Here is a 26786-nt window from a genome sequence, read left to right as displayed (position 1 = left end):
CTTCCAGAGGAACATGAGCTTGACAAATCTCACTGTAAAATTTTAATTAAAATAGATCTTCCATTTAAAAAGTCAATTCCACTTCGAAAAAAAAAGAAATCTGCTCAGTCCCACTTGAATCTCAGTCCCCCTACAAAGACAAGCATCAGCAAGCTGTTGAGTCTTGTGAAAAAAACATACACAACCCAACTGATTGATTTTAAAATGCAATCAATTAGAAATCACAGCTGACTTTTTGATTGGAACTTAATTTGATCTGGAATGGGTTTGTGTCCTTGCCTACTATTAATTAGCAGTAATAATAGTACTGTTCTTCTATGGGAATTTGAAACAGATCACCCTCCCTATAAGGCAGACGGTTGGTACAGCTCAAAGCACTCTGAGTCACAGCAGAGGTCTCAGCTCCATTACTTCTGTTAGGTGGCAAGGGAAGGCTTTGATGTAAGAAAATGGTTATCCCAAACAAAGGAAGAAGTTGTCTGTTCAAAGTTGCAACCTGAGAGACATTTCCAAGCAGCAGAGGCTGCAGGATTCTCATAGTTTCACAGCTGTCAAGGCTTGGATGCTGGGGCATTGCTGGGAAAAGTGTAGGAATGCAGCAAGATAGTGGCTAGAGCCTGTTCTAGAATTCCAGGTGTTAAACTGGTGTCGAACACGTGAAACACATTTCTATCTAAAGCATTAAGCCAGACCTTCCCTGGCCAAAAGCAAACTCAATTGCATTATCTTCTGTTCATTCAACGGATAAGCCCAGCAGCTGTTCTTGTTGTGTAACATTTATATCTTTACAGAGTCTGCAATAACAGATATAACATTTGCTGAGGCTCTGTGTGCCAGGGCTGGCCCATTCAGTGACCTTGGAAGGAGCAGGATGCACAGCCTTGTGCAGAGAAATCTCTCACTGACCAGAGACAGCTGGAGGGATGGCTTAATTTTCTTTCTTTTACACTTACACTGTAGACTAGATGCTAGTCATTTTATAGTAGTTCATTAATATTCAGCTTACAGACTTAATTTCAAAGCAAGTATTTGTTATTTTCATAGATTGACAAAAAACTGTTAGCATTCCTAGAGATAAAAGAGATTGTTTTTCCTTTTTTTTTGTGCATCAAAGGCTATAAACACATTCGTACATCTGGTTTCTCCAATAGACCTAACTGTGAGTATTTAGGATAAGGATAAGGAGTGTGAATGTACATGGAGTGCTGGTATCTTTTTAGTCAGCCCTGTTATTCACACAGCAGTGTAAATAAAGCCTGAAGTTGGGCACTGTGTAAATTGATGTGGAATGACACCTTTTGGGGTAAGTTAGGCAGAATGAGGCTTAGTGCCAGTTTTTATGTAGTACCAGTCTAAGGGTTCATACAGAAATCCATGACCTGCAGACATAAATAGCACAGGGCCCTAGGGATCTCAAGGTGGGCAGGTGCAGGGAAACACCCTCTCATGGGTCATACCAGTATGGTATATACCTGTATGACTTGTCCCTGGTGGCCAAGGAGTGTAGCAGCAGTCTCACATCTTAACAGGACAGGCTTCCTAGCAGGAAACTGGGGAGAAGCAGAGAGCAGCAGGGAGTAGTCACCTGATAGCAGGGATCAGGACACCTGTACTTGCCTAAACACCTTGATCCAGGAGTCACAGCAGGACCATGGGAATGGTTCCTCTGATACAGGGTGGTTTGATAAATCTGCTGCTGCTGCTACTATTTTAGCCTGTTTTCTGCAGGTAGGTTTAGCTGGCGAGGGCACTGAAACAGCACCAGTCCGGGACAAAAAAAAAAAAAAAAAAAATACTTCTACAAACACAAAGAGGAAGGACAACATGGAAAGCAAGGTTTTCTGCATAAATTAAATTTCACTTCCATGGTACCTTTTCTTACCTACTACATACATCTGTTTTATAAAACAGAATTTAGTGACTTCCTTACCTCACCTAATCATCAAGATGTCATCAAGACATCTACAAACACACTCTGTTAGGCAACGATTAAATAAAAAGCATTAGATCTTGGAGGTAAGAGGTGTTTTATCTCATTGTGCACTCTCCAGAAGTCTGGTTGTATTGATAACAGCATGGACACTGACATCATCACACCTGCATGTATTCTTAACTGTGATCTGTACCACACAGCTAGTAAATATGTTAGATTTAATCAAAAATAGAAAAGTGCCTGCCATTCTCAAGAATTAAAATTGCTCAAGAAAGTAATACAGGACATAGGTATATTAATGCACACAAACCCCACAAATATAGTTAGAATCAAATAAGGTGGTTAGTTAGCAGCAGGAATGATCATAGAGTTATGAGAGAAGCATCTTCAAAGACTGAAGGATTAAAGTGAACCTGCAGATAGGACAGAAATTTGAAAGACATCAGTGAAATCCATAGCTGACATTAGCAAAATAGAGCTAGGTAATACTACAATATTGTTTCCTTATTCTAGTCTGTGATCTTGTATTTGCAGAAAATTGGGCCTGTTGCAGAAATGCCAGGAGGCAAATTGTTTGCCTGAGTGGCTGTCAGCAAAGGGAAGGAGTTGTGGCACTGCCATCCTTCCTCCATCCTGACAGGGGCCTCAGGTGGGGATGTGCCACTGCCCTGAAACACAGGCAGCTCCATGACAGTGTCTCCCAGCCAGATGTTCAGTATGGTTACCACCTCACTGACTGGGCCTCCTGACCAGATATCAGCAGGCCTTTTTGCATAAGGTGAACCACAGCAGGACACAAAACAACCATGAACCCACTCCCACTAGAATGCCCTCCTTTTTTGCAAGAAGGCTTCAGCCAAGGAGCCCTGAGGAGGGGCAGGAAAGGGACACACTGCAATGGAACTTTCCAGCAGAGGTAAAATTATTTTGTAGTCAAGTCTGTTCTTGTATCAAACAGTGAGGATAAAGTTTTCCACCAGGCTAAGCCATGATCTGGCTCCAGTGCATTATCACATTCTTTTGCATGTTGTCCTAGTTTAGGGCAAATTAGGGAGGAAAACTCCAAATGGGGATTTCCCCAGGGAAATGCCCCCTCCCCACCAACTGGTCCGGGAAAGGAAAAAAATTCCTTGGAGAGAAGTGGAAAAAGCTGTTTATTTAACAGAAAATTGAATAATATTAAATAATAAAACCTCTTGCTGTTCTATGGGATGGCAAGTCTAGGAAGAAAAGTCCTTTTTATGTGGTGTAGCTCGGCTCGCTCAGTTTCTTATCAGTCCCTCTGGCGCTGGAAAGTGCCGAGGCCCAGGCCCCGGTGGGCCACAGGCGTGAGCCCCCGGGGTTTGGCTGGGTGTTCAGTCCAGAGCAGGCTTGCACAGATCCAAGAAAAAAGGAAAAAACAAAGGTCCAGGGAACTCCTCTGCCTCAGCTAGCTAAAACTAACTAAAAGCCAGAGAGAAGCTCTGTCCCGCTGTCTGTCCGAGCTGCAGACACCACAGTCCAGGAGCGAGATGTGTGGGAGTGATGTTTTCTTCCAACACAAACTGCGGCTTCTTCTTCTTCCCCCTCTCTTGCTCTCAAAGCCAGTCTTAAAGGTGCAGAACTTAATATATAACATAAACCAGACGATTGGGGATACCAGTATCATAAAGTCACCCCAGGACGCATGTAAAGCTACCTATATAAATTGTTAAAAGGAAATCTTGCTGGTAGCCTGCTAACTGGTAATTATATCAGCAGGGCAGGGTGAGAGATGTCAGGAAAGAATGTAAGTGTGTTATGGGCATAACAAAGGAGGAAGTCAGTTATAATAAACATTTGCTTAAGAACATATTGTACATTTGGGTGTGGAAAACGACTAGTCTTTTTTACACACGGTAAGGAGAAGTAATTGAGAAGGTGTTCCATTCAGGATATTACTGCAGCTGGGAAGTTATGAGACATCTTCAAAAATTAACTTGAAGGTTACAGACTTAAAATATATAATAAAAGATCCTTCTCTGAATTTAACCAGCAAAGCACATAATTCATTAAGCTCTGATGGTGAATTTATGATGCTGAGGAATTTATTTCCAATTCCTTCCTCCATGAAAGACAGACAGAGACAGACAGAGAAGAAAATAAAAATATTTCTTAAATTAATTTATTTGCAACCTCCTGTGAAATGGCAGGATGAAAACAGTAATTAGGATTCAAGGTCAAAATGAAATTTTGTTCACATCTCAGTCCTTCTCACATCATTTTACAGAATGAGAGCTGAACAGAGAAGGAATGAACTGATTTCTTTTAAGTTTAGTCATTGCAAATGTAAAATGAATATCATTCTGCAGATATGGTGCCAGAGGACAACACAAGCTAACAAAATAATGGTAGTCCCAATAAATAATTTACGCACCATATCAAAAACTGAATGAGATAAAGACACAGAGAGCACATTTGAAAATTTGGAAATTGCTCAAAGCTTTTCCTCCAGTGTCTCCCAAGAGAATGAGCATGGAACACTAATAAATTCTGTGACTGTGTATAATTCATAAACTTTCCCTCATTTTTTGATTTTCAGTGCTTACAGTTTATAGCTAACAAAGGAACAGAGTGGAAAAATCCTGGTGAGAGTTGAGAGGAAGACATAAACCAGCTGATTCCTCCACTTAGTCTATTCATAAAGGGCATCTGTTCTCATCCCAAACTGCACATATATCTGCTATTAAACTTAGTACATTGAGAAGAGAAAAAAAGCCTTCTACTCGTATCCTTATGTCTACTTTATATTTATATTTTTATGAGAGTGATTGCAATGTGAGATTATAACACAAAAAGCCATTTCCAGGTGATTTGTATTAAAATTATTCTGTTGTGGCTGTTGGTTAATGTTCAGACTGGATTTCTTAGGGATTCATTCAATAGTAGCAGAGCAAAATGAGAGCAAACTAGTGAATGCTATCAGAAGGCAGTGGGGTGTTTCTGGATGAATTACATGGAATGAAACCTCCCCCACACACAGCCACATTAGAAAGACATTTCTAAGCTGAAGAAATCTAAAAATTACATTCAGATAAAATTTGCCTTGAAATTATTTTGATGGTCGCAGCCATGTGAAGTTGCATTCTGAGGAGACATGGTGGACAAAAGGATTGTTTTCAACTCTGCATGTCAGCAATTTGTATCATATTTTCTGCCACAGCACAATTCAGTTATGCAACCAATATTTTTTTCTATAAGATTCCTTAGACTTTTAATTTTTTAACTGGAAACAGAAGACAGTGTCCTGTGGTTCCCTGAGGGAAGCCCTCTGTCTCTTACCCCGAGTACACAAGCAGAGCCCAGCACATTTCTCAGCTGCATGATAAGTTTCAAGCTGCTGGGAGGCTGAGAGGGCCCCCAGCCTCTGATGCCATATGTCAGAGCAAGCAGAGTCTGGCCTGAGCTGTCACAGCAGAAGCCAGTGGAACACCAGAGCAGGAATTTCCACATGGCTTCCCACCACCCCAAGCACGTAAAGAAACCACACAGCGCTCTCAGGGCATTGCTGCAGAACTGTTGTCCTGGGTGGGTAAATGAAAAAGGTCACCACTATCAGCAAGCTACAGAAGTGACTGAGGGGCAGCTGCCCTTTGGTAGCTCTGAGCCCAACAAAAGAGATCCATTCTCCCAGTTCTTCCCTGCCCTGCCTCTGAGAGCCTGTTGAGTGTTATGTGAATATTGTTTACTTCATTAATTTCCTCCTGCCATCAATTGATGGATAAATTATTCATAAGTAAATTTATAAATTATTCTACCACTTCTATTGATGATTGAATAATATTGACCAAGTAAATTATTCACACTTCTTTTGCCCCACCAAGTGACAAATAAATTATTTGTGAGTATTGTTTTCTTCATTATTAGATCAACTCTTCCATCTGTTGAGGCATTCATAAGATGTCACTCACTCTGATAGCTATACAATTTGTAAGCAGGACCCTTTAAGAACTATGTTTTCATGGACAAACAGAACTAGTTTAACTTTATGGTATATTTATGTAACAGTTGCTTTAAATACAGGGTCCTTTAGAGCATGAGGAAGTGTTTTGTATGTTTCACAGACAAATAAACAAAATGCTGAGATATTCTGCCATTAATTTTCACCCAACCAAGATATTTTTTAATTGTGCAGTTTATTTTACAGTTTTCGATATTTGGACTTAATAGTCAGGGCTGAAGCTGCAGCCATCCCTTGATCCCAAAAGGTATCAGGTTGTAGGTTCTGTAAATGAGCATCAGGAGCAAAGCCAAACCAGAGATACCTTGTAATTACAATTACAAATGTGAACTGCATAGGTCAGTTATTTCAAGCTCTTGGATAAAGTACATGAGTTTTCCATCTAGTTAAATCCATGCCTTCTGTCTCTTTCACTGATTCACCAGTAACTGTAGCAAACAAGTGTCAGCCTCTTCTAGTGGCAGCATTACTAGCATATTTTACTATGTAGGCAAAATATGTCTATATCTAAAAATACAGACAGCCCATGTGGTTATGATGGGTAAGGGAAAAAAATTAAATTAATTTTAAAAAATATATTTCTAGGAAAGTGATAGTAAGTCACAAGCACCCACAAAGAAAGGATTGGTTCCTCTTTAATCCATGAAGCCCAAGTTAGATTAAGTTCACCAAGATAATCAAGCTGCACAAGCATGAAATCAGTATAAGGATCAAGTGGCTCAGAAAAGCCAGAGAGGGAAGTCATCTCATGCCAGGAGAAGAGCAGCCCTTTAATAATTTTCCAGGCATGAGTACCAGTGAAGATCAGAAGCACAAACCTCTGTGCTGGCATTTGCTTTACTCCAAGACCTACCAGTAAAGTATGTGCAAAGATGTTTCAGTTGACTTTAGTATGTTCTATGTTTTTAGAATTTAAAACCATGAAGCAGACATATTTGCCAGGCTGAGTACATGTAGGACAGTGAACAGAGACCCAAACTACAGCTCAGACTTCCCAAGGGGAGGAAGATGAATGAATGGGCTGTGCCAGAACAAGAGGACTGAATAGTGACCAGAGAGCTCATTTATGGAGAGATCTCCAGCAGCTCTGTAACACTGGAACACGTTGACACCTGTGTCTTCTTGTTCCCCCTTTCTTTTCTGTCTGAAATTTGGTCTGTCTGCCTAAATCTGATCTGTCACTCAGATTACTACAGCAGTGTACAGCAGTTGGCCCTTAGAACACATGCACAGCAGAAAATCCCAGCTCTCTCATTTTCAGAGAAAGCTGTTAATAGGTCTGCCTCTCTCACTGAGGTACACTAACAAGTTCTTGTCTAAACTGTCATTAATGTTTTTCACTTAGATTTCCACATTAAAATTGACAGCACTTCTAAGGGAAGTGTTGTGGTCAGGACTTAGAGGGGAAGCACTGAGACCTTGCATTCTGAAAGATAACAATCTCTGGGGTCAAGCCTTTAAACTCAGTTTCTCCCTGTTCTCCCAGCAGAAGTCCCATGGGCTATCCAGACATAGAAATATACAGAAAGGTATGACAGAGGAAATGGGAAGATGGTGTTTGCAGAGAGCTGGAGTGGAAGAGTGCCCTTTGCAGCACTGTTCAGAATGGATGTGAGTGAAGCACGGCTACATTGTTCAAGGACAGAGAAAAGACCACTGCAGTAGTTGGGATAAAATGGTGCAGGGAACACACAGGAAAAACTTAGACTTATATAGGTGTGCAACTGACTGAATCTTTGGGACATTTATGATAAAAGTATTAAATTTAGCCTGAATATGAGAGCAGTTTGAGCTGATCATGTTTCAGATTAAGGGTCTGAGTAAAAGACAGAGATGTTACTGATCAGAGCAAATGTAGGTGCTCCATATTAGACAGTGTGAAGTCTATTCATCAGCAATGGGATAGTTCAGAATATGAGTTTGGATAAGAGAAAAGAGATGAGTAAGGGTACTATATAAAGATATGAGCTGCACAGAGGCATGGGGGGTACTCTCATACAATGGCATTTTTTTCTCAGTGAGGGGGGGGGGGGGAAAGCCACGAGCAAAAATCTACTGAAATGGATTTACTGTAAATGCAGTGTCCCATCAAAATATATTTGCAGCTCAGTTAAGTTTTTTGCTGTTAGTTTTCCCATCAATGCTTTTGACCCCTAGCAATGTTCTGAATTTAGTTCAGTTTCGCTATATTTCTGAAGGGAAGCCACCAGAAAACAGAAGCTGCAAAAGCCACATAGATTTTGCCTTATATCTAAGTGAAATTTTATTTAAATTATCTGCCAATTTCAATTAATTAAGGAATGTTTAAACAGCCTTTCATATGTCTTTTTTCAGATGTGATATTATTTGGGAAAGGGTAATTTTTCCAAGGAGAAAAAAAAGGAGCGATAGTCTGTGGACACGATTCTAGGTAGTGGAAAAGAACATTTCAAAATTACTAGTATGTGACAAAAGGAAGTTTTATTTCAGACTAAATCATATTAAGCAATACCTCTCTGCCTTTTTATCCTGCTCAATGCAGTGAAACTGTCCATGATGAAGACTGGACCCCAAATGAAGGACAAAATAAGAAAGCTCTGGATATCTACCTGCTTACCTTTTACTCAGAAGACTCATAATCTTCTTCTCTGTCTTTCCCAGAGCTGAAAAACAAACTGCTTATTCCTAACATGACACTACTATTGGCCACCCTTTATGATTTCTCTTTTGACTTTTGCAGTCATTGCTTCCCTCTTCCATGTCACTGAATTTTATTCCTCAAGTTCCTTTTTTCAGTATTATTGTTATTTTTGGTTGCAGTTGTTTTAGTGCCAGCTTGAAGAAACCACCTTGGTATTGTCTTTTAAAGACTGTGAAATTAGTATCTATTATAGTCTCTCTATAACCATAACTGAATTCTCACAGGTTTTCTCTCTTAGTATCATCAGCTCCACCATTCCTGAGAAATGGAGCAGACAAAGGAAGGTGATCATTTCAGGAAGATGATCATTTCAGAAGAAAAGGAGGGAAGTAGCTGGGGAAGTACCGCAGAAAAGGGCCAACCTTATCAGATTAATCTCATGCTCTACAAAGAGCAATGCAGGGTAATACACTCAGGATGCTGGCAAGGAGACAGGCATCTGTATTTTGGACTAATGAAGTCCTATTAAGATCTATGTGCTTGGAAATGTTCCTGGAGCACTGTAGCTAAGCGTGGATCATGGCAACCCAGCCATCATTCAGCAGAACGCGGCCGCCTGCCTCGCCTGCCTTGCCGGCTCAAACGCAATAAGGCAGTTTTCCTAAGCAGATGTGCCTGAGACCTCAAGGGCATCAAAGCGCCTGAGATTCCTAACTACTCTGACAATCTGGCAGCAGATCTGTTTGGCACAGGGCACCAGAAAGTCAGTAGCAAGCTTTTGAGTTGTTTCTCTCTTCCCAACACCATATTGCTCAATGTCTTTCAGTGAGATTTAAAAAAATTTAAAAAAAATAGGAAGGGTCAGGCTGAGAATGGAATGTGATAAAGAGCTGGTTATGGCCTTCTGTACTGTTGTCACTTGACACAGCAGCTTCCTAGAGATAGCACAATTATGGGCAGATGAGTCTTCAGTGTGTCTGGAGTGAAACATCCTGTGGACAGTGGACTAGATAAATTGTCATTACCACTCTATTATATACTCGAGAGAGCACAGATATCCGGCTATACCACCCAAGCCAGCCCCTGTTGGGGATTATGAGTCACAAATACTCTTTCAGCACTGATAGTGTGGTAACTTCTGAGAAATGAACATATGTTTTTTTTATCTAATATCCACATACAGATGCTGATTTTGTGGATGGTCTCAGAGTCTAGAAGCTTTTCTGGAGAAAGTCTTTTACCACTTCTTTATACAAAACAACTGACTTCAAGGGCAGCTTAAAGACAGTCCTAAATCTCAAAACTCTACAATAGCAGATAAATAGAAAGGTTATTGTCACAGATGTGCCATAACATTATAGGAAATCTTTATGTTGGAATTTATCTGCATTATTTATTGTTTTCCGTCAGCTTTGCTGACATTTCCTTCTCCACTCTTTCAGTCAATATGAGTCATGAGGAGAAAAGGACAGGTCCACTACTACACAAGGACTCTTATCTGTGAATTTTTTACATATCATATTTCCTTCTTTTCTTCCTTTGAAACCTCAATAGAGAAAATGTGCATTAATCTTACTTCATCCCATCGCAGTCTTATGCTAGAGAGAGAAAAAAATGAAAACTGTAATTACTCATGAGAATTAAATTTCTTTTTTGTATTGAAATATGACCTTTTAAGGAAAGAATTTACAAAAAGATATCCAAGTTCCTTTCCTGCAGGGTCAGCACTTTGTCATTCCCTAAAAAATATGGTATTTTCAAATCTTTCTGTTCCTATTGTCCATTTCATTTTACTTTGTCAAAAAAGGGAAGAATTTTGTCTCTTCTTAGACCATTCAATCCTATTAGGAATGAAAAATCCTCTCCCTAATGAAAGATCATGTCCTGCTTTATCATGATCATTCTAGTTCTTTAATACTGTTCACATGGTGCAATAGTTGTGTTGCAATTAAGGAAGCCACCAAAGTGCAGACTACTGGGGAGAAAGTACAGCAGCAATGCATTTTTTCCTTGCCACTAGCCCAGACCTTCCTCAGCAGTGAGACAGAAAAAAGGGAGTGGGGAGGACCTGGAGGAGATGCAGGAGCAATAATATGACTGGCTATTCCAGGCAGACTATGACTAAGATCATGAGCTGATGAGAATGCACACAATTTGAGGCATAAATTCCCTTCTTTCCCAAACACCATGTGATTTCATACCCCAGAAAAAGTCTAGGTGTTTGATTTTTATGAAGTTAAGTGACAGTAAAAAATTCAAGAATCTGTAGTCAACATTCAAGAAACATAATGCAAACATGCCCAGTGATAAGTTCCCTAACTCGTTTCTTATCTCTGTATTTAAGTCCTGTATAAACTCAAAGATCTTTTTGCAGTGTATAACAAATATTTGTTGGTCAACAGATGACCCCTGCTGGTGTGAAAAATAAATAAAAAAAAAAGAGACATGCCAAACAATAAATTCTAATAAAAACCACCTCTTATTTATTATTTTTCCAGCCTCCTTTGTACATATTTGCCTCTGGTTTGTACTTCATTTTGATTAATCACATAACTCTATCAGGACTGTATCTCTTCAGCTCATTTCCCAAAAGAAAGGATGTTGTTGTTTCTTATACTTCTATCCATAATCAATCACACACCATTTATCTATAGCATCTTCTCATCTGTGTTCTTTGTGTCCAAAAATTTCCCTTTGATCATTTGCAAACAAGTTCCTGGTGATCTTCTTGTTTCATTGTCTGTTTAGTCGGAATAAGTGATTATAGCAGCAGAGTCTCTTTTCTGTGCTTCTGCACAATTCAGATTTTTATCATAAATGCCATCATTATTAGTATGCTTCTTTACCTGTTTTCTCCTACTCATTTGACTTTGACTTAACTTGAATCAAAAATTAACTTTCACAATAGTTCACAAAAAATTTACATTTTTTTGTCTGGCACACCCACTATCTACCTTTATCCATGATCCCTTCATCTTGTCAGGAATAGTCCATCTATTTTTCAGTCAGTATTGTCATCAGAGTTCCACATACTGGAACTTGTTGTACTGTCTTCTCTTGGCAATTGACTCAATAACCCTAGTCTTTTCACCAGCAAAATGGGAATCTAGAGGAAGGGGCTAAATGAGGCATTCACATCAATACTGTGGTAAGGCTACTTTCTCATGTTTCTTTATTGAACTGGACCATGTCAGTGTAACAATTCAGATCAGATGTACATCTGAAATCACGAAGCACATTTTACTTTTAATTTACACATTATTTACAAATCACATATTTAAATATATATGACGTTGCACCTTTACTAGAAATTCTGTGTTCAGTAATTTGTGTTGCTCTTTGTGCATTATGATTCTCTCAGCCAGGAATGAACTTTCTTGTATGCATATTTAACTAAATTATCCAAGACAGATATTTCTAATGTAAACCCACTGGAGCTGTGCAACAGTGCGTTGTCATCTCTTTGGGTGGGAGGTTCCACATTCAGCATTCAGCTACTGGGAAAGTTCTGCCTGCAGCTTTCTCCCAATCCTCCTCCCACTGGTCAGCAGATTTTGTGACAGTTCAGCTCTTGCCCCTAAAAGAGAGAAAAATTGTTTTAAAATACCCTTATTTGCATCAAATAATTGCTAAAAATCTTGTCACTTTGGATTACATTTTATCTTGCCTTCCAGCTTCTTGTAAAGCTTAAAAGTATGCGTTCCTTACAGAAAACTTTGTGCACCTGATAATACATCCCAGAATTTAAATTCCTTTTCATTTCTTCTTTCCATTTCATTTAAGTGTTGCCATGTTTGTCTTCAATAACACTTCCACCTTAGGGACCTTTGCCTTAATCACATTCTGGTTGTTTTAACTCTGTATCTTAAATAGAAATGTTTTTTCAGTCCCCTCCTCTGGCACAGAGAACTGTCCATTGCATCCATTGCAATGTGTATCCTTTTCTGGAATTAAGATAGCATTTTTCTATGTTTTTTCTCAGGAAAAAAATATCATCTAGGGAAAGTTTTATTGAGACCACGTCTCTGGAATAAAGTTATTTCCATGTTTTTTAAAGCAGATGGTAAAAGTGAAAATAAAAATGAAACAAACAAATAAATAATGTTATCTTTACATTTCTAGTGTGTGCTTAATATTTGTCATTCTGTAGAAAAGTTTTCTGTACATAGGTACATGCAAACATAAAAATGGAACTGGTTTGGGTTTGGGCTTTTTGGTCACTTGATTTGCTTGATTTGCTTTGTTTGTGTTTGTTTTGTGGTTTGGTTGGTTGGTTGGTTGGTTGGTTGGTTGGTTGGTTGGTTGGTTTTTGGGGTTTTTTTATTGACCCTTATTTCAAATATTAATATTGAGATCATGAAGCCTTGTGGAATCTGTTTCAGGAAACAGCTTGGCATTAATTTGATTTTGTTGTGGCCTGATGATCTCTGTAGCCTCACTAGTGCTTGCAGGCAGAAATTGGAGTCCAAGAGCCTGTATAAAGGAGAACACATGGAAAGCACTTTAGTTCTGAGAGACAAAGCTCAGAACCAATTGTTGTAGCACCTAAGTGAAACTTTCATTTAGTGGGAACAGTACTGAAAGATTTAAAACCTGGTACCTATAAAAAGTCATCCTCTTCTTCACATCCTTCTCTTTCATCTTTTTTAATTAAACTAGATTTCTAATTTCTAGTTTAAAAAATAATTAGCAGTAAAATATCAACACAGAGATGTAACCTCTGTGCATTTTTCTTAATAGTTCAGCTTTGGCTACGTATTTTCTGCTTTGTTCAAAGTATAGGATTCCTCATTCATACATGATTTTTATGGGAAAAAAATTTATATTACAAAAAGGCAAAAGTTTACCATGCAGTTAAAGCACGAGAAAGGAATTATTTCAGACTGAATCTTACTGGTGCTACAGGTTTTCTCTGTGACCTTGAGCAAATCACTTAATCTCTCTGTACCTTTACTCCTCATTTATTTTTTAAAGGATGATAATACTTCTTCTATCTCTATATTTACATTGCAAACTCCTTTTACTCTGTGTTTTATATTATTCTTGTTGCAATAAAAACCTTATCTAAGAATTCTTATTATAGAGTTGCTTTTATCTACATAAAAAGCAATATATTCTGTATGATTAGTTATCCTCTATGATAGGTTATCTTGAGCTGTGACCTAATTGTATAAGGAGTTATTATTACTATTGTTATTATTGTACCGGAAGTATTTTAGAGACCAAGTCGGACTCAGACCTTCAGCATTGCATGACTCTTTTATCAAGAGATGGTGGGCTGAAATTAGAAAGCTTTCTCTACAGCTGTAAAATAAATGTGCTTCAGAATGGCTATTTAACCACACTTGAAGAAAACCAGTTTGGAATGACCTGCCTCTGCACCTTTAAACCCAGCCAGCACTGAGGCAGGCAGGCTACATGACTGCTGCCTGCTGGGAATAGTTTCCAGCTTGTATTATCTCCCTGACTGTATCCTGGATTCTTAACAGAGCTTTCTGGGCCAAAAATTTAACATCATGGGCAGGACAAAGAAATGTTTTCAGGCTGTGTTTAGCAGTGGCCAGTCAAACCTTGCACTCTGACCAACAATTCTGCCTCATAGTTTCATGCTTACAGTAATCTGTCCCAGTCTTGCTTTATGTAAATCCCAAAACTGGAAAAGAAGAAGACATGCTGCAAAATAAGCTTTGCTGTAGTAAAACTTAAGAAACCTGACATCAATTGCTCAAAATAAGTCCAGCCAAAATTTGGAAAAAAAATGTTTCTGTTCAAACTACTCCATAATGCAGTAAACATTCCCTGACAGAGGGAGTGAAACTTTAGATTAATATTTCAGGTGATTACAGTTTATATTTATGATTTTTGTATCAAAAGGATCTATTTGATGATGAAAGCATTTTTTTAGGTAGGTAGGTAGATGGTATGGCTTTACCCCTCCTGAGCCAGAGAAAGGATTGGAACTTAATTCTCCTGTGTATATATAAGAAAGCTCAGAACTGGTACAAAATGAAGAACCATGTCATCTTTGACTGTGCTCTGAAATGAGGAGCTGATGTTTCTCCTCAGTTCATGTAATAATGTAGTAGGAATCCAGGTCTGAGTGTCTTAAAGAGATCTGCAGCCCAGAACACAAATGTAGTGCTTGAGGAAGAGTAAAACTAGAGACAAACAGCTTGACTTGGTGTTTCTTTCTACCTTGCCTAGGAACCTTCTGGTTAACTCTTGGCATAATGTCATGTCTTTTTACTCTTGAATGCCTCATAACTATAGTATTAGAAGCAATGCTCAACTATGGGAATTAGATGATCTCTGGAGCACATCAGAAAAAGAAATTTAAATATATTCTTTGGTATTTCTGAAAACTGAGGATGTAGGCATGTTTCAAGGGTTACAGTTTGTGTCCCATCAGGTGTTGAGGTGATAGTCAAGACTGGTGTCATACAAGTGAGGACATTAAGTGGCTCAACACAGAACTGTCTGATGCCCAGCACAGACACAGCTGATAGAAAACACTGATGCTGAAAAATCATTACTGTGGTCACCCCAGATACCTGCTTCACAGGTCTGTCATAATTGACTTATTGGCATGGATCAGGACATCTTTTTTAGATTTTTCTCTCAACACTCTAAAAATCATAGAGACAGGGTAAATGTGCCTCCATAAACTGTACAGAGGAACTGCAATCCTAACTCCTGGTTATTGCAGCCTTACTTGACATCAGGGCATTTAAATCTCTGTTGAAATCTATCAGATTCTGAAAGGCTTAAAATCTAAACATATTTACCTAGCAAGATATCCTATTACAAAGCGGGCTTCTACACTCAATACCTACATTGTGGCTATCCAACAGCCCTAGTAATGGTGGATGCAGTTGAACTGTCACTTCCAGAGTTATCATCCTACCCCAAATATGTTGCTATGTGGGACTGAAAAACAGTAGCAAAAAAAAAAGTTTAACTACTTATTTTGCAGTTTTACAAAGATTTTGCAAGTGTGGCTTAATCAGCTGCAATACCTGACTAAACATCACCCTGCATATTGCTTTCTGATGAGGGTTTTATGTGTTCTTCTCTCTGCAGACTGAAGAAGTCCTGAAGATTGATGGAGGGCCATGCTATTCAAACAGCAGGCGTTGCTGAGACAGAAGCTCTTTGTGCTAGGCAGCCTTGCTATTGGAAGTCTCCTATATCTAGTTGCCAGAGTTGGGAGTTTGGATAGGTAAGTCATTAAGTAGCTGCTCTTTTATTTAGAATGGGCTAAGACTGTCTGAGATTTTGCTTCAAGGGTCTGACTTCTTTCATTCTTCATTTTTTGGTTTGCTTTTTTTTTTTTTTTTTGAGAGTCTACTCATATAGGAAGACAGAAAGACTGGCTATTTTAATATCGGTTTTCATTATTTATTCCTACTCTTTGGAGAAGAGAGTAGGAAAATAGTCACAGTCATCCCTGTCAAAGTTTTTCTCTCTGTCCATTTGTATTCTAAGCACACTGGCACTTGTTTTCGGAGAAGAAATAAACCAGCATCTAGTAAAAATGTCATTACAGTAGCTCATTTTGCCTGTGTACATCTGTGTGTTGACCTCTAGTTTCAGCAAAACAGTTATGATGTATTTATACATCTCCTTTTCTAAATTTGTGAGCAAGCAATTAATGTGCTACAGTGGTAGTTAAAATTAAGTATGAGCCCGCAGAGCAGCTCGTCAAGTTTTGAATACTATTTCATTTGAAAGATTGCTTCAGGGTTTGAGAATTTTAACTATGTTAATTAGCTGGTATTTTCTGTAGCTGAATGTGCTAAATAAGTGGGTTTTCTCTGCAAATGATTTCCTGGAGAGTAGTAGAAAACACAGCAGAGCAAATCAAAGAGTGTTTGGCACTTCTGACCAGGCTGAGTTTTGACTGGTTTTTGACAGTGCAGCAGTAGTGCTACCTGCACTGACACTGCTGTTCCTGTCAGCTTTGAAATGGCCTGGCATTCCTGTGGTAGGTGCCACACAAAGGCACAACACATTTGAGGGGGGAAAAAAAAAGAAAAATCTAAGAAAAGAAAAAAAAGCTGTTTCAAAAGAATGAATGAAAAAACTACAAGATTTTCAGAGACTGGTAGACACTTTGCAAGTGGTAATGCTATATTATTGTCCTTCTTCTAAATGATGCGACATATTAGTTGGTTTCAAAATCGTCACACAATGCTGCGTGACCATACAATGCTTAGAAAGTAAAAACATAGCTAGCTACTGTCCATTGCTAGGTAATGGTGGGCTCCATTGGTGGTCACTGGGTGTCTTCTTCAACTCCTCAAATCCACTCCAGAAGGAGACCATGTACTCAGCTAAGACCAAGTGAATTGCAAATTAGCCCTGGAACTTATATCTTCTTTCCACTAGTGGTTAAACCACCTCTGAAGCTCCAGGAGTAGAAACTTCACCAAGACTAATGTGATTCTGTAAATGGAGGCAGAACTCCTTACTGGTCCCTGCAAAAGTATATTTTATGCTCGGAGGCATGAAATCTAATTAACCTTCCCCTATTATCTATGCTGCACATCTACAGAATTTACTGATGGCTATAAAATTATCTCGCCACAGTATTTGACTCACTGACCTCCTGCAGCAATGAATTCCGCTGGCTTCACACATAGTGTTGCCAATGGCAGCAAAATTTAGTTTTGTTCTCTTGCTTTACCCAGTGTGAAACGCACCACACTGCTAAAACACAGTCCTGTGTATGGACTTTTTATGAAATAAAGAAACAATAGAAAGGACAAGACATAGATGAATTAACTAGAAATATTCTTCTGCCTCATCATTGTTGAATCTCTCAAAAAAGGATGCTGATTGGCTTCAACAGACTTCAGAATAACTAATTGCTCAGGAAGAAATCCAGATTCGTTTATGCTTAATTTATGCTGATCTAATTTGAACAAGAGAGCTGGGGATGGCTCATGTTTAATAGCCTCAGATTAGGCTCTCCAATGGCTGTGTCTTGAGTTTCCTTAGGCCCAAAGGGAAATTACCACTAGTTTATCTGACTCATTAAGTCACAAAATCTGATGAGCATTTCCCTCCAGGGGAGGCCACCTTCCTTCAACTCCTGAGTGCATGGATCTGCTTCATATGTGGAAGCTCAAATAGATTATGTGGCAATTTTGAGACTCTCTGGATTAGTCCTTGAGTTACCTGACTCCCTGGCTGGCAGTATCACAGCCTCCACACCCGATTTCTGTGCTACACTGTTGGAACCAGGCTTATAATTCTTGCTGCTCCTCCTCTTGCTATGACACTTCCATTGAAAGAAAATTAGCAAGTATTCTGGATCAGCTGAGACAGCTCATTAAGATTGTCCAGACCTACTTCAGCTGTTTTGAAACTTTTCTGATATACAGTTCCTGGAGATTAATTGTTTTATGGAGGGTGTTTTCAAGAAGAATAATTGTGGAGTTTTACTGTAGCAGCTTGAAAAATTGCCTGTTTTGGAAGAGCACCTCAGTGATATAAAAAGTGCCATATACTCTTAGCGAAGAACTGTTATTTAATGGGAAAATGACTCAGAAAATCAAGTTTATCATGTTGCAACATAAGAGTAAATAGTTATATCTTGGATTAAAGTATGAGGATCTGCCCTTTACTCAGCACTACCAAAATCTTTTAAAAATTATTTTTTTATTGTTTAGAGAGAGTAGAATAAGGGGGAAAGAGTAAAAAAAACCCTGAAATATAAAGGCTGAGGATGTGCTTCTAACAATATCCAATATTTTCCCTTAGGCTAGAGGATATCTTAAGTATTTATTTATTTTCAAAGGAAACCACCCTGTTTGACAAGCTGTTGTGTTACACTGAAGGCAGTGCTAGCTGTCTTTTTGAGCAAGAGATAAAATTAGTTGAGATGGGTCTGGAACTGCTGTTGTGGAATCATCTTTGCTTGAAAACAAATAACAAATACACAGAAGGAGAGGGAAGAGAACAGAGACAGCAATTGCAGCTTCAGTTTCTTATGCTTTTAACTGCCACCTTGCTGATGTATTATGACTCCCACCAGCCACACCACAGTCTGACCAAATTGTAGCATTGTTAAGACATTCCTTCCCTTTTTTTTTCCCAATATGGGCAGGTTTGCATCAGCGCTTCAATGATTCAGTCCTTGCCACCAAGTCAAGCTTTTTCAGTAGATGGCAGAGAGCAAAGGGATACAAGAAGCTAGAAACTTGAGAAAAGAGCTAACAGTAACACACTTTTCATCACATTTTCTAATTAATCTGTGGGACTTAGCTAGAACTCATGTGAATCCAGCAATGTCATATGGATTGTTTCTTCAGCTCTGTCTGGACAGTCTATATCTCTCAGCATCTGGATAATCAAGGAAACAGCTAACAGGTCAGCCAGGGGGATCAAACTTATTTTGTCCCAACCATCCATTGTCCTAGAATCAGTGTCAAATTAGAGACCCCAACAAGCAGTGATGGATGGAAAACCTGCAAAGAAATAAATAATTATGTCCTGAAAGCAGGGTTTGAATAATATATAGTAAATGAGTGAAGAGCCACATGCTGAGAAACTAGAATAAATACTGAATACCTAAACAGCTATTAATGAGCATTGCCCATCTGGTATACTGGCTAAGGTAGGGGTCCTGTGAAAAATAATAGCATGCAGCTGTGTAATTTAAGAACTGTATCATAATATATGTGCACAGCAAGCTCACACTAAAATTGCCTAGGCAACCTTTGTTCTTACATATCCTTAATTTTGGAAAGCCTGGCTCCACAAAATTAGTAATAATATTTTTTATAGGACCTTGGAAGCTCTCTGTACTCACCAATTTCATCTTCAGTGAAATATTGACCTGTATAATGTCCAAAGTGCTGATTTGAGAGTGAAGATGAGAGTTTATTCAAGGTTCTGTAGAAGTAAAGTTTTAACATTTTTCTTACCAAACCACTTCTTGGATCCAGTGGCATCAGATGTAAGAATGAAGAATTAGAAAGTGGAAAAGAGGGGAAATAATTGTAGCTGAATATGAAAGAATAGTACAAAAATGCAGTTGCAAAAGAAGAAATAATAAAACACAAAATAAGATTCAGAGGGAGGATACAAGGGTGATTATAAGAAAATTGTTGATGTAACAATGCAATAAATGCATTTTTAAAAACTCTTTTTTCCATTCTTTTTGTACCTTGCTAATCTTATCTGAATCAGAACCTTGGACTTTCTGACTGGCAGAAAAATGCTGAGCATATTGTAAAGAGGAGGAGAAATGTTGAAAGGTGATGCTTAGAAAGCTGTTTTTCATCCCTTTTCCTCCTCTTCACTAAAAAAGCCATCGCTGGATCAACAGAATAGAAAGCATAGGAAAGACATCAGACTAGAATAAGAAAAGTGTGGGAAAGAGAATACTTAAATGAGCTGGATTTTCAGATCAAAATGTCCAAATATAATTCATCTTAGAATGCTTTAAAAACTGCCAAACCCATCACAAAATAATGAGGAATGTGGAAGTTAAGGTGATGTTCAATAAGCCCCAAGAATGGTAATCATAGTTCCTATGCCGGCAAAAGGCAGACAGATCATGAAATTTCCCAGCTAAATCAGAGTGAAAAAAGCAGATTAAATAATTTAAAAATTGCAAATTATTTAACAACTGGCAGAATAAAATAAAAGTTGAAAGATGGGCACATCGCATTACATTCGAAAATGTTCCCAAGAGCAGGATTCCCTCATAGATGAAACTTTTCTTGAGAGATGTACTCCTTTTACAAGTACCTCTTATTTTACTTGCAGACTGCAGCCCCTCTGCCCCATTGATGGTCGTTTTGGACCCCATGGCCAGGACGAAATCCCGTTGCGAGCCCTGCAGTTCAAGCGAGGTCTGCTCCATGAATTTCGAAAGGGCAATGCCACCAAGGAACAAATTCGACTGCACAATCTGGTTCAGCAGCTTCCCAAGGCCATTATCATTGGGGTGCGGAAAGGAGGCACCCGAGCACTACTGGAGATGCTGAACCTTCACCCTGCAGTGGTCAAAGCTTCTCAAGAGATTCACTTCTTTGACAATGATGAAAACTATGCCAAGGGAATTGAGTGGTATCGGAAAAAAATGCCTTTTTCTTACCCTCATCAAATAACAATTGAGAAAAGCCCCGCATATTTTATCACTGAGGAAGTACCTGAAAGGATTTACAAAATGAACTCATCTATCAAATTATTGATCATTGTCAGGGAACCTACCACCAGAGCTATTTCTGATTACACTCAGGTGCTGGAAGGCAAGGAAAGAAAGAACAAAACTTACTACAAATTCGAGAAGCTGGCTATTGATCCTAATACCTGCGAAGTGAACACTAAGTATAAGGCAGTGAGAACCAGCATCTACACAAAACATCTGGAGAGGTGGTTAAAATACTTCCCAATCGAGCAATTTCATATCGTGGACGGAGACCGGCTCATCACGGAGCCACTGCCAGAGCTCCAGCTGGTTGAGAAGTTCCTAAATCTTCCTCCGAGGATAAGTCAGTACAATTTATACTTCAATGCCACCAGAGGGTTTTACTGCTTGCGATTTAACATTGTCTTTAACAAGTGCCTGGCGGGTAGCAAGGGACGCATCCATCCAGAGGTGGATACCTCTGTCATAACCAAATTGCGCAAGTTCTTCCATCCTTTTAATCAAAAATTTTACCAGATCACGGGGAGGACATTTAACTGGCCCTAAATTAACTTCATACAACACTTTCCGTTGCACCTGAGGCATGCAATAGGATGCCTCCGCTGAAATATGCACTTTTCATAGATACGGCTAGCAAAGTAACTTTTTTCATGCATATGTGTACATAATGCAGTGTGTGACCAAATATATGGTGGGATCGATTTTTTCTACAGAGTAGTAACTAACATAAATTTACTGTCAATATAGTTGCATCTTTTAAGATATAATAATAAAGGGAAAGGAAGTATTTAGGGAAACAGTCAGACAGTGTTAAAAGGGTCAGTGTTCCTCTTGCTTAGTGAGGTGTTTATGTGACATACTTATTGATCTAAGCAGAACATTAGTTTATGCCATAAAAATTCTTGTCAAAAGTCTGTAAAGCTGTGAGAAAACATAATCTTGAAGCTATATTTGGTATGTGTATTGCTAAAGGAATACTGACACTTTAAACACAGTGCTGCATTTTTACAATGAGAGTGAATAGTACTATTTTCTTATTATTTTAAATGAATATCTTATCTCATACAAACTACTTTGTTTTAGAGTTCCTGTGGTGAGTTTGCACTATTGTTTTATTGTATGGACCATAGTGTCACTTGTAGCATGTCAATCATGTGTCAAGAAAGGTCAAATAATTTTTTCTTCTATACTTGTGTGTTGACAAAGCTAAACATGCTGTACATAGTGTACAATGTTTGTAAATACTGGTTTCACACTAAGTAATTCTATTTTGTAAACTGAATATGGCTATTTAATTTATTGTGAAAATTAAATTTATTGTGGTATTTAAAAATGGAATGGATTAAAATTACCTATATGTGCAATGGCTTTTCATTTTTGCTTGATCTATGTCAGTGTGGTCCCTTAGCTTAGACAGATCATATGTATGTGTGAGAGAGATTTGCTCAGGTAAGCTTGGTTTATAGACAGTTGAAAAAGCTGATACAGGTGGCAAAGCAGGGTTTATTAAAAAGCTCATCTTTCTAGGAAACCGGTGTAATGCTCACCCCAAAGATATTGTTGCTCCATTGTGGCACTTTACTAAAATCAATTCAGTTTCCCATGAGGCTAAAGCATGACTGCAAAAGCCTAGTGTAACCAGGTGTCCTGAGGTGTATCAAAAAAGCGGAGTCCTCGTTAAAACAAAAAAAACAAAAACAGAGAGATCAACAAAATTAGAAGAAAAATTTTGGTGATTTCATCACCAAAAGATGGTAATGTTCAAAAGGCACAGAAGACAGTTGTGATACCTTCGCTTTCATCTGGTAATGCATGCGTGTGCTCTGAAGAAAACAGCCACAGTATTGTTATTACTGGGATAAACATATAGTTCGTACTTCCATTCAATAAGTTAAAAGAAATTAGTTCAGGAAATTAATATTTTCATGCATTATATGTTGTATAGTTCTTAAAGATTCACAAGTAAAAACAATTAAAGCAAATTTTAAAAGTATTTTAAAACAAGAAGAAAAAAAAAGAGAGAAGTGAAGTAAAAAAAAAAATCCCAACCACTTTAAAACCACTATCTAGAGATTGATGGTGAGAGAAATTTTGGAAGGTATCCAGAACATCTGAATATTCTGGGCTATGGCAGCAGAGTGGTTGGTAGTTCAGATTATAATAAGATCAAGTGTTCCCCATGGGCTGTTTATTTTGTTCAGTGATTTGGAAGCATTGGTTTTACTAAATAAGTGGTTTTAAAAAGTCTTCTGAGAGACTGCTTCTTGTCTTGCTGTATCTTTAATCATATGTGCTAACACTGTGAGCAATGTGCCCTTTCTTCATGCTGCATCGGAGTCGTGCCAGCACAACACAGCAGAGCATATGTGAAATTCTCTGCAGTAGCTACAATACAACTCACTGTTTTCCTGTATAAGACCCATTTATCTTGCCTACTTCCAGACAAAAAGACAGATATTTAACTTGTCTAATAGTGTTCCACAAGGAGTTTTTGTCCAATTTAACTTTTTCATGGTCTTTATAGAGGCAGAAAAATTCCAGGCAGCTTTGGGTGATACTTGGGTGATACTTCATATAGTCCTGGCTACAAACTGACTGAAGGCTGAAATGTATTTTCAATGAAAGGGACAAATTAGCTATGTTAATGTTACCTCCAAGCACAAAATATGCATTTGGAATTAATATCTCTCTGCATTGATCAGATGAGCCACAGAGACTGTGATCTACCAGGCACGACTACGCACATTCCTGTTAAAGTCAGCTGGCTTAACTCCTGCTTATCATTTGCAATTTTGGAGAGATGTGGATAAATTTAGGCTATATCTTAGACAAATCTGGTTCAAAAATGCAAGGAAGAATAATCAGGAACAGGAGGGGAGGAAAGAGGGTTCAAAGGCATTATAAATTATATTAAGAGGACTAAAAGAGCAGGAGACTGATTCACTTTCACTAAGCCTTCACTGCAATGTTGTCAGGTCTATTTGACATAACCCATTGAAGAGAAAATTTCAAAACTGATTCATAATACATAGATACAACACATCACCCAAAGCATTCTCCTAGGTTAATGGTCAGTGCTCATAACCATTTTGTGAAGCCCTGACCTTATGGTATTTTCCTCTTCAGGAGCAATTTCTGAATAATTCACTTCAACTGCTTTGCTTTGCTTCCCAAATTCCGAGTGAATCATTTCTATTCAAACTGGTCATGAGTGCTCAGACTGGCTCAGACTGACATTCTTATCTTGAGATTATGATTTCAGAGTGATGCACAGCTATATGAAGTTGCAGCTGTTTATTTGTGGCATTTAAGTTCTCTAAAGGTATTGTATCTCTCCTATTTTCTGTACTCTAAAAATTACAGGCTCACAGCTCTGGTAAATGTTTGGATTAAAACAGTTAATTTTTCTCTGTATTTTTATCAGATTGTGGCAGCTCTATTTAAAATACATAGGACAACAATTTGAAGTATAAAGGATTGTCAGAGATGAATTTGAAATTGTATTTTCAGAAATTAGTACATAGGTAAATAAAGGACTGATATTTGGAGATCAGTGATTCATTTACCATTAACCCACTATACAGCACTTTTTTCAGGAAAGTGGAAGAGATATGGAAATGCATATAACTTATGTTAATGGATTTTTCCCTTTTTTGCCACAATCTCTAAAAATAAAAGAGACACACCATTTTTAGCAACATATTTCATTATAATAGTCCAAGGTTTTTAAAAGGCAATGGCCACAAGCTAAAAACACAGGACCACCATCTGAACATCAGGAAACACCTCTTTACCGTGCAGGTAAAGCACTGACATGGATTGCCTAGAGAAGTTGCAGCTTTTCCATCACTGGAGATATACAAAAGCACACTGTCCTGGTTTTGGGAGTCTCTGCTTGAGCAGTGGGAGTTGGATTTCCCTTCCAAACTCAACTGTGCTGTGACCCTGAGAAAAATCTCTATATACCATTTAGTTCTTATTAAGTACAGCCCATTGGTTCAGTGTTGTACAGACCACAGAAAAAGAGGAACCCCAGTATCACAGGCCAGTTCAGTTGAAACCCAGGGTATGGAAGCACTACAGGACACATATTTGCTCCCTGGATAGCTGATCTAACTCATGCTGGAAGCCCATTCATCTTACTGGAACCCTGTGATAAGAGAGATTTTTTGTTAATGACACTCTTACAGATCACTGCTGCTAGTTTTAGTACAGACTGAGAAGACTACAGAGACCAGGAAGTTCACAGAGGACCCTTCTTCATCAAGGGGAGGTTAGGAGTTGAATGTTACAGGGACTGGTATCTTTGCTTTCATTTAAAATGCGATAAAATGCTGTTCATTCTTGTGTAAAAATAACTTTAGAAACCAGGTGTGTAGAAGGAGCCTACAATCCCATGGCAGTTTCAGTCAACTCAGTTTATGCCTGACAAGGTCCCAATTTCCATCCTCATACAATGTGCTCTTTTCCCACTCTTTTGTACTGCCTCTTATGATGACCTGCCCCTTCCATGTGGAGCTACTTCAGTTCACTAGGCAGGCAGAAGACTAACCTGTTTGAAAAGATGAATAATGTCACTAAAACTGTTCTAGATCAGAACAAACATCTTTTCAAAACAGGATGTGTCACTAGAAGTGGCCATTAATGCTTCATGCAGGACATTAAAAAAAAGAAAACATGATGACATTTCCATGCTCCAGTGGTTGGCAGTCACTGAATGTCTCCAGTGGGAGAGGATAGGCTTCAGATGTAACAGCACTGAGTGCCTTGCTCTTCTTTGTACTTAGCCAGAAACACCTTGAAGAGGTGCTCCCAAGCAGTCCTCTAAGCCCTCTTAGAGGACCCATCATTTTGCTAGAATAAATGTGCAAAGTGAATCAGAGAAATTTGGATAATACCTTTAAAATCTGATTAGGTATAAAGATATGGTAACAGAAGTTTTATCTTCCTTCTTAAATCACTTTGAAAATTCTGTGTATTGTCTAATTAGTTTCTTGAAAAAATACTTGCCACACTACTTGAAAATCCCTGAGCAGGCTTGGTCCTCAGATTTGTACAACTGCAGCAGCAAAATAAATAATGCTAAATTTCACATTTGAATGAGCTTGTTTACAGAGAGAAAGATTTCATGTAGATTATTAAAAGATTATTAAAAGTTATTTTAGTTGTAATCTCAGACATTTTTTGTTATTTTACTCTTCAATTCCAAGGACATCAACTGTCTACTTAGCTGTTAGTTTTCTATTTAATTTAGAGTCTACCATGTAAAATTTCCTTCACAGAGAAAAAAAAACAATTTAAAAACTCAATAATATAGATTCAGATTGCATTATAAAAACTTAATTTTGTTAGTGAAGGCTCATACATGTTAGTGAACCAGGGATATTCCCAGACTAACCATCATCAGTACCTATAAGTTGATCTTTCCTGTTTATGAATTTCTTTGAGGAGATACTTTATGTGATATTCCATAGCACTCATCTACCTGCTCATTAGCTCTGGGTAATCTGTTCTTTAAAGACTGACTTACCTCTGACAACTTTGAGACAGACATAATAAATCATCTTCAGAACCACCAACTATCCCTAACTGCATTTACATTTATAGAGAAAGGATTTCCAGTCCTTTCTGCAATAATGCACTGATGAAAGAGTCAAGCCCTTAGAGAACATCCATGTGCTATCAATCTGGATACAAGCCTTTTTCCCAGGGCTTGAATTGACAAGTGCAAGGAAAGCACAGAAAAGACCAGAATGCCATCGTCCATCTGCTGCACTGTGATTAGCATATGGTAAATAAGATTACCTGCTGTTGTGAGATTCTTATTAAAACCGGCAGTAGCGTGGCATGACTTTAGGAGCTGATGGTGACCAAGCTACTGGACTCTTTTTAGTTTATGTCTAGCTTACTTTCAGTTCAACTTTGACTCCATTCAACTTATTAGTTTCAAAGTTTTTTCTCACGGTGCACAGTGATCCACAGCTCTACCTGAAATGTATGTCTTGTGAGACAGAAAGAGAAATATCAGCACAGGCTGTCATTTTCTTTGCCACTGTGACCACAGAGAAGGGCTGTGGTACAAGGAATTTAA

At 38.4% G+C, this 26786-nt stretch overlaps 1 protein-coding gene across 4 annotated transcripts in view; it reads left to right on the top strand.

Annotated features, from left to right (window-relative positions):
* HS3ST5 (heparan sulfate-glucosamine 3-sulfotransferase 5) overlaps nt 1-22059 on the top strand; it is a 191450-nt gene extending 169391 nt beyond the window's left edge. For all 4 annotated transcript variants that reach the window (XM_058836541.1, XM_058836543.1, XM_058836542.1 and 1 more), the window contains 2 exons: nt 15613-15751; nt 20311-22059. In XM_058836541.1, coding sequence (XP_058692524.1) covers nt 15645-15751; nt 20311-21241 — 1038 coding nt within the window. In that variant the 5' untranslated portion in view covers nt 15613-15644 and the 3' untranslated portion in view covers nt 21242-22059. The remainder of the gene's footprint in view (nt 1-15612; nt 15752-20310) is intronic.
* Nucleotides 22060-26786: the final 4727 nt, after the last annotated feature.

Source organism: Poecile atricapillus, chromosome 3 (assembly GCF_030490865.1).
Source record: "Poecile atricapillus isolate bPoeAtr1 chromosome 3, bPoeAtr1.hap1, whole genome shotgun sequence".
Taxonomy (NCBI): domain Eukaryota; kingdom Metazoa; phylum Chordata; class Aves; order Passeriformes; family Paridae; genus Poecile; species Poecile atricapillus.
The sequence above is the reverse complement of the archived record's forward strand: the minus strand, read 5'-3'. Positions and strand labels throughout refer to the sequence as shown.